This window comes from Gopherus evgoodei, chromosome 2, assembly GCF_007399415.2.
Source record: "Gopherus evgoodei ecotype Sinaloan lineage chromosome 2, rGopEvg1_v1.p, whole genome shotgun sequence".
Taxonomy (NCBI): Eukaryota; Metazoa; Chordata; order Testudines; family Testudinidae; genus Gopherus; species Gopherus evgoodei.
Genome location: NC_044323.1, coordinates 14,995,620 through 15,016,446, shown reverse-complemented (window position 1 = coordinate 15,016,446; position 20,827 = coordinate 14,995,620). Strand labels below are relative to the sequence as shown.

The 20,827-nt window shown below is 43.8% G+C and overlaps 1 protein-coding gene across 4 annotated transcripts in view; it reads right to left on the bottom strand.

Annotated features, from left to right (window-relative positions):
* Positions 1-1,820: 1,820 nt before the first annotated feature.
* The window catches only part of GALNT11 (polypeptide N-acetylgalactosaminyltransferase 11), an 89,964-nt gene continuing 70,957 nt past the window's right edge, over positions 1,821-20,827 (bottom strand). For 3 of the 4 annotated variants that reach the window (XM_030550047.1, XM_030550048.1, XM_030550049.1), the window contains 2 exons: positions 4,232-4,369; positions 1,821-2,649 (listed from right to left, as the gene is read on the bottom strand). In XM_030550047.1, the coding sequence (XP_030405907.1) occupies positions 2,518-2,649; positions 4,232-4,369 (270 nt within the window). In that variant the 3' untranslated portion in view covers positions 1,821-2,517. Of the gene's footprint in view, positions 2,650-4,231; positions 4,370-20,827 lie in introns of those variants that run through there. The other variant, XM_030550050.1, reaches the window with a different exon arrangement.

Genomic DNA, 20,827 nt, shown 5'->3' with positions numbered 1-20,827 from the left:
TAAAAGTGCAATCTACACATCGACACATGAAGGGGCATATGAATGTTCAGCATATTTGACACGTAAATACCTTGCAATGCTGGCTACAAAAGTGCCATGTGAACACCTGTTCTCACTTTTAGGTGACATTATAAAAAAGAAGTGGCCAACATTATCTCCTGCAAATGTAAATAAACTTTTTTGTCTTGGCGATCGGCTGAACAAGAAGTAGGACTGAGTGGACTTGTAGGCTCTAAAGTTTTGAGTGCAGTACAAAATTCTACATTTGTAAATTGCACTTTCAAGATAGAGATTGTACTACAGTACTTGTATGAGGTGAATTGAAAAATACTATTTCTTTCATTTCTTTTTTATAGTGTGAATATTTGTAATAAAAAATAATATAAAGAGAGCACTGTAGACTTTGTATTGTGTTGCAATTGAAATCAATATATTTGAAAACGTAGAAAAACATCCAAAATATGTATTTAAATTGGTATTTTATTATTTAACAGTGCAATTAAAAGTGCAATTAATTGTGATTAATTTTTTTTATTGAGTTAATTTGTTTTGAGTTAATCGCTTGAGTTCACTGCAATTAATTGACAGCCCTAGTAGAGTCACGGGCTCCTCAGCTCTCTGGGATTTTGTGAATTACAAAGTTAGGGCCAGTTCCTGAGAGATGCTGAGCACTTCCAGTGCCTGTAACTTCAGTGGGAGCTACCCGTACTGTGCATCTCACAAGCATTGACTTTCACTCCATTCACTAACTGCTTCCAATTGACCTTGTGTGGCATTTCTTCCTCCTGAGTAGCGCAAGTGCCACTTAACTCTACTTCATATATGTCCTAGTATTAATAGGTCCTTGTAGTGCTAACAATAGTTTAATTTAACCCTTTTGTTTCTGCATTTTCTTCTAGACATGAAAGGGTGGGAAGAGACTGTTGTTGTGGGGGGAAGAGGCACTTGGACTCTATGATGGGCATGATATGAAACTTGGACAGAAGTGCTTGAGCAAAGGGTGAAGTGGAGAGCTTGTGGAAGGACAGAGAAGGCTACTGGCCAGCTGGCATAGTTTCAGCAACAGTGCCAACCTGCCAACTGGTGGTGGGAACATGGAGAGGAGAAGTGGGCAGGAGGAGGAGCTAAAGAGGAGCAAGAAAACCCTTACCCTTTTCAGTGTGTCCCTGAAGGGCATCAGAACTAAGAGGTTAATAGCAACAGCTTTAAAAGGCCCAAGAATTACGGCAGTGAGGGTGAAGGAAGGAGGGTGAAGGAAGAGTGAATGAGAATAGCAGGAGGAGGAGATATGGGAAAGAACCTGATTTTTTTCATATGTATTTTGGTTACTTCTAATAGACAAGAGTTGGGAAAATGGATCAGGGGGGAGAAACTTTCCCAAATGATTTCAGGGAATACCAAGCTACCACCAAGCATTTACGCAGGCAACTTTCTCTAATGTGCAGGTGAAAGGCTAGTCTGCTACCAAACATCACTCCGGCCTACACTTCACAGGGCATGTTTGAGGATCCATGGACACTACTGAGAAAAATCTCAAGAGCTCACGGGGATGCTACTCGAAGAAGAATACAACTTACTTTTTCCCATCTTCATCATCTTAAATGTTAGGTGCATAACTCTGATTCCACACCAATCACTGCAGCGAAAGACCAGACTGTATGGACACTAAAATGTCTTCATAAGCATCTTTACAAAAACAGTCTGTTTAAACACACTTCTAACAAATGTATCCGAATTATCAGACCCACATTGGCTTGCACTGGTCTCTTGCATTCTGTACTTCTGAATCCAAAAGCAAAAGACCAAACAACCATAATGATTAATAAAAAACATTAATACTTTATTTTAAATGCAGATACCATCATGAGTCATCAAAATAAAATTTGTAATAGTAACTCTGTTTTAAATACTGTATGACAAATGACAGCTGAAAATTTAACTATGTGAAATGGGCTAAAATTGTAGATTAACCAAACTAAAATTAAATGACAATTTTCAGAAAGACAAGAGGAAATTAAAATATTTTCCAGATGAGCTAAAATAATTCAACCATTAAAATAGACTAAAAATGTAAATTAGCATGATGCTGCTCATGAAACAGTCAGGAAAGAGAACTTCCTTCCTTTCTGTCTTTTTGTCATTTAAAAAGGTCCACTGAGTTAAAATATTACCACAATTCAAATTATACTGTTCTAATTATTTCCTCTTATTTAAACAATAACAATTCATTAATCCAGGATAATCCAAGGAAATGTTGATAAATTGCACTTCTACAGGTGCCAATATTGTGCAGTTAGGCCGCTGCTGCTACTGCTGCATTTGAATGATCCAATCATCTCCTTCCAAACACAAAGGTGGTCGTGGCAGAACATTTAAATAATAGAATCCTTAAAATAGTCCATGTCAGGGATAGCAGCCAAGGGCTCCTTCCATGCCCTCCAGAATGACTTAGAAACCAGTGGCCCAGGAGGAGTCAGATTTCTGCTAATTGCCTCTCTGTGCTGCTTTCTCACAGATTCAGCTTTCCAGATGCCATTGCTGAGGAAGGGAGCCATCACAAATAGCCATGGTCAGATACCCTTTATGGCTAAGCGGATCAACAACCTTCATGCACTGCCCCACAGAGACCTGGTAGAGTCGATTGTTCTTCTGGAGAGAAAATACACACACACACACACACACACACACACAAAATAAAAGAGGAAATACAAAAAGAAATACAAAAAAATTGGCCTTTGCTCCATCCTTAAACTGAAAATGAGTGATGCCAATGCGAGTGGGCTATTCTAAAGCAATGCATATTTCAGATGGTCTTCACTTTGACCCAGTCTACTCTACACCTATAACCAAGGCACTACACCTGTCCCCTGACCCAATTAGTTAAAAAGTTCTAGAGTATATCCCAATAACTAAGTGTAAACCCTGGAGAGAAGATTTTAGCCCAGTTACAGGGACCTGGTCAGGTTATATCAACATTTTTACAAACCATAGTATAGGACAACACATGGAATGGGGTCCCATCACTCAGTGGACACACAACCTTACACAGTGACATAACATTAAAGAATACCCAAATCTGGCACTCCGATACCCATGCACAACTCCCAGTGACCTCAGTGGGGGTTCTGTGTGCATGCACCAGACACACCAGCATTGGCACTAATGTTCAGGAGTGAGAGGGGATGAGCTACTCAACAACAGCTTGTAGATCCCATCACAAGGGAGCATGTCTCAAAGCTAGTTAGTTAGCTGCACGCTGTTGTGTGAAACAGGCTGTACCAACCCCTTTTTACTTCACCTTCCAAGGCCCACGCTGACCATTGTCTGGGGAGACCTGGGGGCAGCTCTGGCTGGAGTTGGTCACTCAGAGGCCTTCTTTCCTTCTCAGAAAAGGCCTCACCCACACAACTATCAATTCATCAGCACAGGAGTTTACCTGCTCCCGTGGGTGATGGGGTGTTCTGCTGGTGCTCTACTGCCATTGTTTTAATGCTTACATTAAGGAGTGACAATTAACTGCTCCCACCACATCCAGGCTAGGTAGTGGGGAAGGCTTTGCGTTAACACTGAGGAGGAGCAGCCTCGAGACAGATGTGAAAGTCAGCTCAGCAGCTGCTTTGGGAAGTTGGCCATTAAAAGCAACATGAGAGAAAAGTGCAGGTGACAATTTTAGTTTGCCTGGTTGAACATGCGCTTCTACTCTGAGAAGTGACTGTAAAAATAGCACTTTCTTACTCCTCAGGTCTGCTCCCTGTGTGTGTCCAGGGTCAGACCTGCCTATGCCATTGACACAAATGTTTTTACTTTTTCTTACTCCTGTTAGTCCCACAGAGACAACACAGCTGAGACAGTCTGACTCGGGTTCTAGTACTCCCTGTGCATTAGAGAATCGATTACTAAATTTCAGTTACACCTGTGCAGACTCATTGATGGGAATGAATCTAATTTGGCCTGACAGCTGATGATGTATGGAAAGGAAAAGAACTCAGCTTGATTCAGAGTCCAGATTGTGAAGCTTTATCTACATTTGAGCAAAAGACTCTAGGATACGCTGGAAACAAGTTAAATTGTGACTTGCAGCCATGCAATTTACCCTATTAAACTGAGCACATTTGATACAGAAACCACATCCCTGGACTCCCATAATGCCATTTTCACAGTCACTTTTCAGGGTAGCCCTGCACCTTAAACACAGGTATGGGTATGAGTATTCCCCACGCAAAGCACTCACCCCAAATGTCCATTGCTGTGACCCTCCAGATCCATGGCATTTCATGAGACGAGGTGGATCTGATGAGCGAGTTTCTGACACATCCAAGCAGAGGAGATTATTTAAAATCAGCTCATGATCTTCGTTATAAATCCATGCCTGGAAAAGGAAACAGAAAAACTGTTTGCACAGGATAGGTGGGGAATTCAGTGTCCTGGAATGGTTTAAATCTTCTGGTTATCCGTACTGGGGAGATTGGAATTTTCAGAGAGACTTCCTGGCCCTACCTTGTAATTTCATCTTTCCTCACATCCTGTCTTGTGTCCCCCAACTCCAGCTCCCTGTCTTTTCCTCAGGTCTCTCCTTTCACTATCTAACCTCTTCCTAGAAGTCTCCCCTGGGGAAGTCACATGATCATGGGCTCTGTGTAAATAGTTTCTCTGAGCCTGCTGTAATCTAGCATTTTTTTAAATTACATATTTTTCCCTGCAAGATGCCCAATTCTGTTCCTCTCAGCCTGTGCAAAATCAGAGAGGCAGCTGGGCGCTGAGAATCTGCCCTTTGCCCTCTGAGATCTCCATGCATTTAACTTCAAGACAATGTAGTAAGATTATAGCCACTCCAGGCTCTCTGACCAATCAGGTCACAGATCCAGGGAGCAACAACCTAAATTTTCTTACCGGAGGAAGATCCATCCAGCATAAAGGAACAGCTGGGGGATTCTGAAGCTACACGAGTCTAGAATATAGGGTGGAAGGCTGGGAAAGTAGCGGCAGGTGCCCCATTAGTTCTGCCTCAGCAGTTAATTTGCTGAGGGTATGTCTATACTACAGGATTATTCCAATTTTACATAAACCGGTTTTGTAAAACAGATTGTATAAAGTCAAGTGCATGCGGCCACACAAAGCACAATAATTCGGCGGTGTGCGTCCATGTACTGAGGGTAGCGTCGATTTCTGGAGCATTGCACTGTGGGTAGCTATCCAGTAGCTATCCCATAGTTCCAGCAGTCTCCCCCGCCCACTGGAATTCTGGGTTGAGAGCCCAATGCATGATGGTGCAAAAACAGTGTCGTGGGTGATTCTGGGTATATGTCATCACTCAATCCTTCCTCCGTGAACGCAACGGCAGACAATCATTTCGCGCCCTTTTTCCCTGGATTGCCCTGGCAGATACCATAGCATGGCAACCATGGAGCCTGTTTTGCCTTTTGTCACTGTCGCCATATGTGTACTGGAGATGCCACTGACAGAGGCTGTACTGCAGTGCTACACAGCGGCATTCATTTGCCTTTGCAAAGTAGCAAAGATGGTTACTATCCCTATTGCACTGTCTGCTATTGTAATTGGCTGAGGAGATGACAGTTTTCAATCATCTTGTACTGTTTGCAACTGGGAAGTGGGGAGGATGGTTATCAAGCATTTTGTATTGTCTGCTGCTGTCATGGGTGCTCCTGGCTGGCCTTACTGAGATCGGTTGGGGGCATAGGGCCAAAAATGGGAATGACTCCCTGGGTCATTCCCTTCTTATGTTTTGTCTGAAAATAGAGTCAGTCCTGCCTAGAAAATGGGGCAAGTCTACTAGAAAGCCAGAGAGCACAGCCGCGCCGGGTCAGAGCCCTAGAGATCCTGCAGAAATGATGAGCTGCATGCTATTCTAGGGGGTGCCCCTGCAACAACCCCACCCGTTGCTTCCCTCCTCCCACACCCCTCCTGGGCTACTGTGGCAGTGTCCCCTCATTTGTGTGATGACGTAATAAAGAATCCAGGAATAACAAACACTGACTTTTTAGTGAGATAAAGTGAGGGGAAGGCAGCCTCCAGCTGCTATGATAGTCCAGGCAGGACATTAAAAAATGGGGGGGAGAGGAACGCAGCCTCCCACTGCTATGATAGTCCAGGAAGTACAGAATCTTTTTTTAGACACAAAAGGGTGGAGAAGAGTTGCTGATGGAGCACAGGCTCCAGCTGCTATGATGAGGATGGTTACCCAGCATTTTATACTGTCTGCCAGAAATCATTCCCATTTTTACCCAGGTGCCCCAGCTAACCTAATCTGAAGCCAGCCAGGAACACTCACAGGATGATAACTATCAGTCATTTTATACTGCACCATCAGCCACCAAAGAAGGAAGGGGACAGGATACCACTGTTTAGCGCTGCAGCACCCCATCTACCAGCAGCACCCAGTAGACATACAGTGACATTGAAAAGTGGTGCGAAACAATTTTTTCCCCCTTTTCTTTGAGGCGGTGGGGGGGGGGTAAATTGATGACATATTCCCTGAACTACTGGCAACAATGTTTTCGAACCTTCAGGCATTGGGAGCTCAGCCAAGCATGCAAATGCTTTTCGGAGACTGCAGGAACTGTGGGATAGCTCGAGTCCTCAGGGTTTCCCCCCCTTTCTCCCCCCCACCCCCCCCGAGCGTCCATTTGATTCTTTGGCTTTCCATTACACTTGTCACACAGCACTGTGCTGTGGACTCTGTATCATAGCCTGGAGATTTTTTTTCAAATGCTTTCTCATTTCATCTTCTGTAACGGAGCTGTGATAGAACAGATCTGTCTCCCCATACAGTGATCAGAGCCAGCATCTCCCATACGGTCCATGCTGGAGCTCTTTTTTGGATTTGGGACCGCATTGCCACCCATACTGATCGGTGCTCCACACTGGGCAAACAGGAAAGGAAATTCAAAAGTTCGCGAGGCTTTGCCTGTATACCTGGCCAGTGCATCCGAGTTCAGATTGCTGTCCAGAGCAGTCACAATGGTGCACTGTGGGATACCGGCCGGAGGCCAATACCGTAGATTTGCAGCCACGCTAATCCTAATCTGATATGGTAATACCGATTTCAGCACTACTCCCTTCGTTGGGGAGCAGTACAGAAACCAGTTTAAAGAGCCTTTTATATCGATACAGAGGGCCTCAGTGTGTGTGTGGACGGGTGCACGGTTAAACGCTGCTAAATTCGGTTTAAACGCATAGTGTAAACCAGGCCTGAGACTGACTAGCGCCCTGGTCCAGCCAAGCACTTATGCATATACTTAACTCTGACCAGCAGCAGTGCCACGGAAGTCCTGGGGTGGGGAATCAAATAAAGCAGCATAAAATCTGAGTGGGCTCACTAGTTCCCAGAGTGACCCTGAAGAGCCACTCATCTTTGGGTTCTGGTACATCTGCTGAGATGCTTGCAGCCTTTCAGCACAGGCAGGAAATCGTCTCTGCTGCCAAAGAGATGTTAATCTTTCTTGGTTTCTGTGGCCCAGAGGGGCTGAGATGCCTGCATGCGAATGGCTTTAGGGATGATATTTTCAGGTGCAATCTGGGGCCTGTCTAAACGGTCCCTTCCAGCGAGAGCACGTGCTTTTGCTCATCCTGCTTGAGGCTAGGTGTTTCCTGAGATATAGGGGATGACCATTGTAACACACCATAGCCCATGTAACCCCCGTACCCACATATTCACCACTGTTACACGACAGATCTGTTTTGTACGAAGTATACCTTGTGAGTGATCGTGTGGAAAGTCACGATCTGCTAAGTATCACTGTCCTGCTGAAATGTGTGTATCAACTTTGTATACGGAGTTCTGAGATTTTTTGCTACATGTTGTTGGTCTGGGAAACACCACAGCCTGGCTTCTCAGCAATAACAAAAGCCTTGCATGGCATCCCAATGGCACATACACAGAAGGTGCGAGCGAGCAATGTACAATTCGCCTGAGAGATGCTTTGACTCTCACGTACACAGGAGACTGCTTTGTCTATACCCCAGCTGGGCGGGGGCGGGGGGAAGGGGTGTTCCTCAAGGAGAAGAGGAGGGTATAAAATATGAGACAATGACGTCTTCATCACCTCATCACTAATAAAACAAGTTGTTTGAACAACTTTGAACAGGGAAGATCGGTCCCAGGGTGGGAAGGGCATTGAGCCTACGTACTAAGAACTGTGACCTGCCTGCAACATCCAGAGGGGTGAGAAAGTTGCATGCTTCAAATTTTACTTAGCTTGGTAAAGTTTAGGAATTAGATTGTGATTTTTTATCATCTTATTTCTTTTTGCAACCAATTCTGACCTTTTATCACTTAAAATCTAGCTTTCTACAGTTTAATAAAGGTGTTTTTATCTAAACCAGTGAGCTCTGACTGAAGTGTTTGGGGAAACCTCTGTTCAGGGTAACAAGGGCGGCTGCATATTCATTTTCATTGATAAAATGCTGGACTTAGGAGCTTGCACTGGCCAAGGTGGGCTTGAGCACCATAAAAAACACGTTTCAGGAGGTGCAAGGCAGCAGGTGGTGGGGGAGTTGCAAGTGTCATCCTGGATACAATTCATGAGTGGCTGGCTGAGCACTCAGTAACTTTGTTGGGTGAGCTATCAGCCTGGAGGGGCTGCTTTTCACTAGCAGAGTGCCGGAAGAGGTATTCTGAACGGGAGAGTGAAAGGGGCATGGCAATTCCACAGGCTTGATTGTACCTGGGGGCGGTCACAACCATGCTACTCAATTTATTTCACTCCTACAGAATAATGCAGTTTGTAATTATTACTGGAGTCCCTACCCTAGAGTTCCTGCCCGCAATGTGGGAGAAAGGGCGTATTATCATGTCCATTTTACAGCTGGGGACGTGCGGCAGAGAGACTAAATGATGTACATGAAGCCACACACACTCTGCAGCAGCACAGGGAACCGAACCCCACGCTCCTTAGTCCCAGGCCATGGCATTAACCACAGGACTACCCTTTGTCCCATGAGTTTCAGCGCCACTAACCGGTACGTACAACCAGCTGTTAGAGCTTCAACTACTTTGCCTGTTTCACAAGGTACAGCGTGAAGGGATTTCCCCCACTGTCACCCTTTTGCAGTCATGGTATGAGGAGCAGCTCTTCACCCCTCACCCAGACCCACCCTGCATGGTGATATTTCAGTAGGGTTATCGTGGTCACTCTCATGCTCCTCTGGCTTCTGTGACTTTTACTAACGCATGCAGCTTCCATTCCCTTTGGTGCAGAACGGTCGTGCTTTTCAGTCCACTACACAGGCTGGCCAGCACCGACCACAGCCACTTAATCTTAATCTTCCAGCTCTAACATCAGTGGTGGCAGAGCCCATTCATGTGAGATGGGGCTTTCCTGCTTCCTCGCTGGGAATTGTTGGCGAGCGATTATGGACCATGACTACTGCACTTTTCATTTGTTTGGCTGTTGGTTCTGCCCAGTGATTGGCCCATTATTCTGAATCCACCATTCCTGGGAAGGCTAACTTAGTATGTGTGACAGCCCTACAGGCTTCAAAGCAAGAAGGCTCCACGCAGCTCATCTAGTCTGAGCTCCTGTATAACAGAGCTGACAGGACGTTGCTGAATTAATTCCTGTTTGATCTGGTGCAAAGCTTCAGAAAATAGCCAAGCGGGATTCAAAATTTCTAAGTGATGGATGGGATGCTGGCAGGCCAGATGCCAACCCTTCCCAGGGGGCAGGCATAAGCTAAGCCCTGACAAACTCAGAGCTGGAGACCAGACCCATATGTTAGTTGTGCACAAAATAATATTAGTCTTATAAGAAAGTATTTAGACTCTATGATATGCATGTAAGTTGCTGCATGCATTACTCACACTTGCAATGGCTGTATGCCATGCTACAAGAAAATATGAAAGTTTTGCTTTATAAATGTTTGCTGTGAATTCAGGCATGGGAATCATACTGCCCCTCATCCCCCCTCCAAATCCAGAAGGCCTATAAAAATCAGATGGGCCATCAAGCAATATTTCAATGCAAAGTATTGGTTAATGGCCCTGTTGCACCTGGGATATGCTTTGTGCAAGGAAACTCATCCTATAGACTAGGAAGCTGAATGAAGGAAAATTTTCCTGTGGCTCTGTTTTCTTTCCATCTTTTTTGGCTGTTTGGAATCTCTGGTCTTGTCAGAGTTCAAACTAAAGCCAGAGAGCCCCCAGGGCTGCCTCCTGGATCTGCCCTGAAAAACACCTTGACAGACAACTACAGCTCTGTCATTGTCGGGATTGAGATGGTAACTCATTTGTATGTATATGTTTGCTTGCTTTAAGCTGCAAAGAACTCTTATTTCTTTTTCCTAATTAATAAACCTTTCACTAGTTTGCTACAGGATTGGCTACAGGCCTTGGCTTTGGTGTAAGATCTAGGGTACCAACTGATCCGGGGCAAGTGACTGGTGTCTTGGGACTGGAAGCAACCTCAATGTGGTGTGATTTTGGTGTAAATGACCACTTATCACTAAGTTGAGTTTGTCTGGGGGGGGCCAAGAGAGACTGGTACAGTGATCCAGGAGTTCACGTTTGTTACTAGCCTGGTGAAATCAAATTATAGAACACACATCAGTTTGTGGTGTCTGCCCTGAGGTAGAAACTTACAGTCATGAGCCTCTCCAGACCGCATGACATGTGGGACTATATGTTGTCATGTTCCCTCCACCAGCATGGTACAAAGATTTCCCATCAATACGCCATTATAGATTTTTTTTTTCTGAATTAGTGATATTACAGCAGCACCTGGAGGTAATCATGTTCCTTTACCCAGTGTGCTAGGCACTATATATTCCCTTGGACACACAGAGAAAGGGAAGGCTTATTAAGGGACCTGTCAGTAATGGAGAGGTGGTGCACAGAAAGATTACGGTATTTACGCAGCTATGTCCTGTTTCTTTAGGCGCCTACATCTACTCTGCACCTACATTTTTCACTGTTTTTAAATGGCTCCATGTAAGAACATTCAACTCCTGCAAATAGGGAGCTGTAGGGAATTGTCATGAAGGTGAGAACAAAGTGTTTTTTCAATGTGGTTTTATATAGGAGAAACTAAGAAAATGGCTAGTGAAAATGCCTGAAGAGGCACAGCAGTAGAAAATTCTTTATTACAAAACTATCGTTTTTATTTAAAAAAGATGGGTTGTGATGGTGCTTTTAGGAGTGATCTTGCCTGGGTTCTATTCTATTCACCACTTATTGCTTGCATTTCAATGTAAGGTTTTGCTTTGTCATTAACCTCTTCATAGTGAGGGGCCCAGAATGGTCAAGCTTGATGTTCATGGAGCAGGCCTTGGATGAGAATCTGTCTTTTCTAAAGGGCTCTACTAACTGATGGAAGGTCAGCAGTGATAAAAACTTAGAGCTACCTCTCTGATACAATTTTTAAAGAAGGGAAGGAAAGTAAACCAAGATCAGAAAAGAGCAAATACTAGAAATGCCAATGTTTCTACTACGCAGTTGATTAATTGCAGTTAACTCATGCAATTAACTCAAATTAATTGCAATTAATCAGTTTTAATCATACTGTTAAACGAAAGAATACCAGCTGAAATTTATTAAATATTTTTGGATGTTTTTCTACACTTTAAATATATTGATTTCAACTACAACACATAATATAAACAGCTATTTTTCATCATTTCTACAGTACAAATATTTGTAAACAAGAATTTTTCAATTCACCTCCTACAAGTACTGTAGTGTGATCTCTTTATTGTGAAGTGCTATTTACAAATGTAGATTTTTTTTTTTTGGTTACATAACTGAACTCAAACACAAAACAATGTAAAACTTTAGAGCCTAAAAGTCCATTCAGTCCTATTTCTTGTTCAGCCAGGCCCTAAAAGAAACAAGTTTGTTTACATTTACAGGAGATAATGCTACCCTCTTCTTATTTACAACGTCACCTGAAAGTGAGAACAGGTGTTCACATGGCACTGTTGTAGCCCGCACTGCAAGATATTTACGTGCCAGATATGCTAAACATTTGTATGCCCCTTCATGCTTCGGCCACCATTCCAGAGGACATGCTTCCATGCTGATGATTCTCGTTAAAAAAATAATGCATTAATTAGATTAGTGACTGAATGCCTTGTGAGAGAATTGTATGTCTCCTGCTGTGTTCTTCTCACATTCTGTCATATATTTCATGTTATAGTAGTCTTGAATGATGACCCAGCACATTGTTCGTTTTAATAACACTTTCACTGCAGATTTGACAAAACACAAAAAAGATACCACTGTGAGATTTCTCAAGATAGCTACAGTACTTGAACCAAGGTTTAAGAATCTGATGTGCCTTCCAAAATCTGAGAGGGATGAGGTGTGGAGCATGCTTTCAGAAGCCTTAAAAGAGCAACACTCCGAAGCGGAAACTACAGAACCCAAACCACCAAAATAGAAATTCAACCCTCTGCTGGTTGCATCTGACTCAGATGATGAAAATGAACATGCGTCAATCCACACTGCTTTGGATCGTTATCAGGCAGAACCTGTCATCAGCATGGATGCATGTCCTCTGGATTGGTGGTCGAAGCAGGAAGGAAAATATGAATCTTCAGCACATATGGCATGTAAATATTTTGCGATGGCAGCTACAACAGTGCCATGCGAATGCCTGTTCTCACTTTCAGGTGACACTGTAAACAAGAAGAGAGCAGCATTATCTCCTGCAAATATAAACAAACTTGTTTGTCTGAGTGATTGGCTGAACAGGAAGTAGGACTGAGGGGACTTTTAGGCTCCAAAGTTTTACATTGTTTTGTTTTGTACATAATTCTACATTTGTAAATTCAACTTTCATAACAAAGAGATTGTACTACAGTACTTAGGTTAAGTGAAAAACAGTTTTTGTTTTTTACAGTGCAAATATTTGTAATCAAAAATATAAAGTGAGCACTGTACTTTGTATTGTTTTGTAACTGAAATCAATGTATTTAAAAATGTAGAAAATATCCAAAAATATTCAAATAAATGGTATTCTATTATTAACAGTGTGATGAATTGCTCAATTAATCAAGATTGTTTTAATCATGTGATTTAACACAACTAATTTTTTTAATCATTTGACAGCCCTAGTTTCTACTAATGGTTCACAGTTTGAATAGCAAAACATACAGATGGTCAAGTTCATGGTCCTGATTCTGGTCTCAGTAACACTGGTATATATAAGGCGTAACTCCATTAATTCTCCTCTGTCACTTACATTAACTCTATTACTCTTAATGGACACCAGTGTGAATAAGTAATCATATCAAAAACAAACAGGCCCATTTGTGTTCAAAACTCCTAAGTGGGTTACTTCTTCTCAAATTGGTTTGATTTCACACAGCTCGTAACACCACAATCACACACTGCCTTCAATGTAAGTCTCCTGTGAATCTGCATAAGTTTCATACTCTCCCAGTATAAAACATCAAATTCAGTGCACTAAAACCAGGCAAATTAAATGAATTCTGCCTTTATTTTTTCTGGAAAACTCTAAAATAGTCTCCTTGAATGTCATGTGATTCAGGATATTGTCTCACTTGGATAGCATAATTAAGAGATCCACAATTCACTGATTATCAGACTATTTGAATATGGCAGAGATTTCCAGTGCAAGCTGCAGGTATTACATGAAAAATGTCCTAACTTTATAGGACCTGCTCTCTCTCTCTAACATGTCTAGCATAGAATCTGTCATAAGAATGAAAGGAAGGAAAGATTAAAGATGAGGAGAGAATAGCAACAGGGGCTGTATTATTATTAAACAGGGTCACAAAGATGAAAAGAAGTCAAACAACAGAGAAAAGGGATAAAAGTTGGGAGGAGAAGCAGTAGAGATTTAAGCAAAAAATGAGAAGACAGGGTACTGGGAGATAAAAAGTAAGATGAAAATGATTCATCCACCTTCATTAGCTGATGTGCAAGGCATTACTTCTCTAGATTGATCCTATGCAAATCAGCTGAAATTCATTTCAATTAATAGTCTGGAAAAAAAATCAGAAACAGTATGTTCTTCATTTTCAAATTAGACAGCAATAATGATCTGCAGACTGGCAACCAACTGGGGTTCAAATGATGCAACTGAAAAGCCCCTAACATTGCTCTTATTGTATTAAGGTTTTGCACATAATCAGTAACTCTGAACATTAAAGTCTACATGTTTAATATCATTAGATTGGTCTGTCTGTGAAGACTGGCTGTGATTGTAGCTCATTGATACAGTCTCACAGGGTTACCAGTTAAAAGGTCACGCTGAGGACCACTGCACAGGAAGCAAATCTTCTATGGCAGCTAGTTTCTGGTAGGAGCTTGACAAGGCAGAGGGTTGGGACTTTTCTGTTCACATTCTTTAACGACTATTGTTTGGATTCATGCTCAAGCCACGTGTCCACACTAGGTCTATCCCTCCATTCTAACTTTCAGCACACAGGGCACCTTTACCTTGTCTTCTCCTCACTTCTATGATTGCACTGTCCCTTCACGTTAGAGAGTTGGGTACGTCTACACTACGGGATTATTCCGATTTTACAGAAACCGGTTTTGTAAAACAGATTGTATAAAATCGAGTGCACAGGGCCACACTAAGCACATTAAGGGGATGAGTACAGAAACTGGTTTAAAGAGCCCTTTATATCAATATAAAGGGCCTCGTTGTGTGGACGGGTGCAGCATTAAATCAGTTTAACGCTGCTAAAATCAATTTAAACGTGTAGTGTAGACCAGGCCCTACTAGTGTAGGAGAAGAGGATGCTGTTTACAATATCTGTAATTACTGCTCTCCAGAGATATTATTTATATTACTACAGCACCTAGGAAACCCCCTCATGCACCAGGACCACATTGTGCTAGGTACTGTACAAACACAAAAAGGCAGTCCTTGCCCCAGAGGACTCACAATCTTAGCATTAGACAAGAGGCAACAGCTGAACACAGGCAGACAGGCAAGTAGAAGAAGCTGACTCAGCACACCAGTAGCCCACGCTATATGTCGTGATAGCTAATCACTTGGGTGCTCCATTCTCTTCCATGCTGAGGGTATCCTATGTACCCATAATAAACGCAGGGAAATTAGATGACTGTTTAGGATGAAATCAAAGAAAATAGTTGGACTGCAATTAAAGATTATTTAATTGCTCATATTGTCAAAGGTAATCTAGTCCTTGGCTGTGGTTAGGCAGAATTCCTCCCATCCACTTGAACTTGTTTTTAATGGCTTGTCAGATTAGCTGAATGCTGGAGGATGGCTTTCTTTCTTCAGGGAAGTTCTTAGTGTCTCCCTTGCTGAGGACTGTTTGCATCTGGTAAACCAGGGCCTGCTCAGGAAGAGACTGTAGAAAAGGGCTAAGGTTCCATGTGGAACCTTAGTTAGGGTGATCATATTTCCCTATGCTGAATACGGGACACCTGGAAAAGTTACTCATATGCAAGTGAGTTCAATAACACAAGTTCAATGGCAAACAATCAGAACTATGCACTACAAACATTCAAATTAACCCCAAGTTGACTGAGTCCCTGTTAAAAAGCAATACTGCGCAGTTGGATTTTATTTACCTTCTTATCTTTAAGACAGGCAAAACACAAGTTGAACAGCACTGGAGCAAGTACGCAGCCTTGCTTCACTCCATTCGAGATTTTGAACGCATGAGAAAAGTCACCACTGGCAAGTACTTGCACTGTCATGTAGTCATGGAACAGACCAGTCATTTGTATGACCCTTCTTGGGCAGCCCAGTTTATGCAGAATAGCCCATAGATGCTCCCTGTTGACCATATCAAAGCTTTGGTCAAATCGATGAAAACTGCATACAGGTTCATGTTCTGCTCTAAACATTTTTCCTGGGACCTGCCTTACAACAAAGATCAGGTCCATAGTACTACAAACTGGTCTGAAACCATACTACATTTCTGGCAGATTCTCCTCAGACATGTTCGCAGTATGTTCCATAGAATGCAAGCTAGTATTTTCCCTCCTGCACAGAGGAGAGCAATGTCTCTCTAGTTTCTGCATTCAGTTTTGCTGCCTTAGTTTAACAGTAATACAATAATAGCATCTTTGAAGTCTTGTGGAATTTCTTCTTCCTCCCAAATGCTACTCAAGATGTCATGATGCACCTCAATGGCCTTGGGACCTACTACTTTATATAGTTCTGCTGGAATACCATCCTTTCCGGAGGCTTTGCCAGAGTTCAGTTGTTTTATGGCTTTCATAACTTCCTCAACTGATGGAGGGACGTCAAGATCCTCTTTGAGGAGTTTCTTGCGTATATAATCAAGGACATGCCGATTGACTGTGGATGGTCTATTGAGTAGACTATTGAAGTGTTCAGCCCATCCCTGTACGATTCCCTCCTTGTCTTTGATGGAGGGTTTTGCCATCTGCTGACTAAGGGGACTGTGGCCAGATTTAGATGGTCCGTAGACTGCTTTGAGAGACTGCCTTGCTCTGTAGGTACTTAAACCTACCTTTCTTTGAGGTGGAAGTGAGTTAATTCTGCCATTCAACAAATGCTTTATGCTTGCCACTTAGGAGCTTGAAAACGTCCTTGTTGTTCTCATCAAACCAATCTTGGTGTACCCTTTCCTTTGGCCCCAGCACTGATTTAGCTGTGTCAAAAATAACATTTGAACTGGTTCCATGTGTTGGCGGTAGTGTTTTGACACCCAGGGAGGTGGGAAGCTGTGATTTCTATGAGATGTTATATGCATCAATTCCATAGTCAGACGGCTTCTGTGCACAGAGAGGGAGATCGTGCTCCTCCCTGCCTGTTGATGTAAAACAGACATGCTATATTGTCCATCAGAACTCGGATGGACTTGTTCTTTATGGGGGGAAGAAAGTGAAGGTAAGCGTACCTGACGGCTCTGAGCTCTAGAAGATTGATGTGCAGGTGCGTCTCTGATAGGAATAGCGGTCTTGTACCTTGTGGTCACCTAGGTATGCTCCCCAACCTATCAGGGAAGTATCCATGGTAAGCATGAGTACTGGGGTGTGTGGATGGAAGGGAACACCCATGCACAGGTTCTCTGGTTTTGTCCACCAATGTAGAGAGGCCAATAAGTTCGGTGGTGGAGTTAATGTTATGCAGAAACTGTGTCTGCTGGGTTTACAGTTGAAGTTGAGCCAACCCTGAAGGTATCTCATGTGCAGCCTGGTGTATTTGACCACAAAGCTGGTGGCTGCCATGTGACCAAGAAGCTGAAGGCAGGTCCGTGCCTGTATTCTGGGGCGAACAGAGATTATGTGTATGAGATGCACAATAGTGAGGAATCTGTTGTGTGGAAGTGAGGCTCTGGTTCGAATCGAGTCCAGGTGAGCTCCAATGAACTCTATCTGCTGTGTAGGTATTAGGGTGGATTTTTGGAAATTTATTTACAAGCCTAGACTGTGGAAAAGGGAGATGGTAAAGTTGCCACTTTCAACATCTTGTCGTAGGAGCTGGCTTTGATAAGGCAGTCATCTAAGCAGGCGAAAAGTATAATCCAGTGTTTGCAGAGGTGGACTACAACTACGGCGAGGGTCTTGGAGAACACCCACGGTGCTGTGGAGAGACCGAATGGAAGTACCCTGTATTGAAAGTGGTCATGTCCAAGCGTGAATCGCAGGAAGCTTCTGTGTGCTGGATGAATGGATATATGGAAATAGGCATCTTGTAGGTCGAGGGTTGTGAACCAGTCCCCTTGTTCCAGCACGGGTATTATAGTGCCCAATGTGACCATCTTGCATTTTTGTACAAAGTACAAACTTGTTCAGTCGGTGTAGGTCTAATATAGGTCTCTACTCCCCACCTTTGTTTTGGATTAGAAAGTAGTGGGAGTAGAACCCTTCTCCCAGATGTTGCGTTGGTACATATTCGACTGCACCTAGGCAGAGAAGATGCTCGTGAGAGGGGTCTCTGAAGAGGGACCGGGAAGGGGAACGGGTGGGTGGGGACGATAAGAAAGGGATGGAGTAACCTGACTGAACTATTTCCAGGACCCAGCAGTCCTGCGTGATCCGTTGCCTGACATGGTGGAAAGCCTGGAGGTGGTAAGGAAATGGGTGGCCAAGTCAAGACCCCTGACCTGCACTTCAAAATTGTTGTGAGTGCTCCGTGTCAAGGAGTGGAGAGTCAGGCTCAGAGGCCACAGAGATATCCTGCTGATGCAGGAATTGTTGCTGCTCCCTAGGCTGGTGCGCTGCAGAGCTAGAAGTGTGAGCGGCAGCCCACAGTGATTTTAGTTTCACTTTTGTAGGAGCCATGAGATGTTTGTGAGAGCCCTGCAGGGGGTCCGAATCTGCTCCAGGGGTGGCAGGCAGACTCGGTGCCGACGGCACCATGGTGGAACATGTTGCTGGCACCGGGTCCATTGTCAGTGCCAGCAGGAATGGTGCCAAGGACAGCTTCCCACTGCAGGAAGTCGGGTCCCTGCTTTTGCACCTCGCATGAGTTGCTGCTGAAGTGCTGGGGCGGTCAGAGTTGCTTGTTCTCAGCACTGACAGCACTACGGGTAAAGACCTTGCGGGAGATCCTTTACCCTTTCAAGTGTCTCTGAGAGAAGACATTAGGGCTTCCTGCCTCTTCGAGTGAGAGGGTGAAGCAGGGCTCCCAGTTGGTTCTGACTTGGTAGGGGAGCATGAGGGAGAAGGTTTACTACCCTTCTCCGTAGGCAGCTGCAGAGCTTTCTCCATGAGAAGCATTTTTAGCCGCAAGTCTCTGTCATGGCGAGCTCTAGTTTTTAAGTTGGTGCAGTGGAGACACTTCACATGGACGTGTCTCTCACCACGGCATTTAATGCAGAGTGAGTGCCCCACAGATTCCTTACAGGAGTCATATTTCTTGAAGCCTGGCGACCCCAGCATCATGAAACTATGAGTGGCTGGGGATGTCTCAACAAGAGACTAACTTGAGGAGATATTTTTGTGGGTTTTTTTTTCTGGGGGGCGGGGGGGGGGATTAACAAACTATGCTAAAGGAAAGGGAGAACTGGGAAATGGCTAGCTAAATATTTCTATTTTTCTCTACTTATTTTCTACAGTAACCAGGGAAGAGATGAGCCCTGCCCCGAGTCCCGTCTTCAGCTGAGGACAGTTGAGAAGGAACTGAGGGGAGTGCAGGACACGCACGCTCAGGAAGACCCTAAAGATGCTGCGAGACAGCAGCTTGCTGCGTGTGTCCCCGACCAGGCGCTGCTACCGAAGATCTCCAATCCATGGCACCAGGACTCACCATCCCTTGGAACGGAGCACCCACAGGGACAGCACTCGAAGAACTACTACTCCCTATGGAGCATGACATGTTCCTCCAACAAAGGCACTACCCCTCCCCAGTATCCCCCATACACCCCACTTTAACCATCAGACACTATGCAAAACACTTGCTTTCTCTCCCCATTTTCTCCTTTGAAATACAGAATAAGCCTTGATAGCACAGGGTTAAGTATTATTTTTTTTTTAATCAGGCAGAGAGTTCTGAGTACAGTAATTCTTTCTGACTGATTGCCCCAGTGGAGTTTATTTATGGGTCAGTGTCAGCTATCTAAATACATCTTATCTTGTAAAAACTAATTCAACAGGTGGAAACTGCAAATAAATTCTCTGTTAGAGACCTGTGATCTTACATAATTAGGGGATTTTTGTTTGGAGGTTTTTTACCTTTAAGTTATCAGTTTCTCTTTATTTCAAATCTGTCCCTGGATAAAGCAGGAGCCACTTTGGTAACATGCTCACTTGGCTTCTCATATATGATGCAGTCAGCTCTGAAGAGAGCCACCACTTCCGATACATGCAGCACGACAGCATAACAATCACAGGGAGAGTACGAGGAGCTCAGATTCCCTTGTCTGACTGGAGGAAACACTGATACCCCAAGGCTTCCCATCATCTGTGGCTAGCTAAGTGAGGACTCACAAAGCATTTTAATCTGAAGTGACAACAGCAGATACATGCAAAGGGAGCCCCAAAAGCTCTCCACCTTCCCACCAATAAGTAGAATGGCACCAGCACCTGATGGCAGACGAAGCGCTCAGACTCCTCCATCAGCCTCACCTACAGCATGGTCTGTTTCTTCACCACACTTCCCCTCTTGGGGGTAAAGGGAGACCCCCCCCCCACCAGCAGCTTTTTCTCCCCTCTGGGAAAAAGGCATTGAATAGCAGTAAGATTTTATGTAAATTCACCCTTTTGAAAGGCCCCCGTCTTCTCAAATGCCTGAATTTATGGCTGCTTTTTCAAAATCTGAGACTAAACCCCAGAGCCTCACTTTTTTCCCCTTCCTATCCATGAGAATCTCCATCCTAATCCAATCTAAGTGATGGAATTTATAGGAATGGGGAGCAGTAGGGATATGCCATCATAAATGCACTTCCTTGACTGGCTACAGGTTGCCTTAGAGCATGTACTCCTTAGCAGTGCGCTATTCTCTTTCCCTCACTGCATCCCATCACTACAGGATGATGCAACACTACATCAGCATGTCACATCAAGCCCTGTGAAATTGGGGAGCTTCCCTCTCCTATTTCGGATTGCTCAAACTACTGGACATCAATGCTCAAACTATTTTCTACCATGCTTTGATGCTGAAAACTTAAAGTCAACAGAGTTGGCAACACTGTTAACCATTAACAGTAGCCTCACGATATTTGGTATTTTTCTTAAAGCCCCAGTTCCTAGAATCAGAGAATAAAGTGATCATTTCATCCCCCCACCTCTTTTTTCTTTTTGGGGCGGGGGGAGGGGCTGGGAGTAAATTACTAGCCCTCATGATTGCAGAGAAAAAGCTTGAAAACAAAATACTGTGACAGACCCTGACCAGTTGGGTGCAGTAACCTAGTAAAAGGAAAACACACTGGATGAACAGTTTTCTGTTTCCTG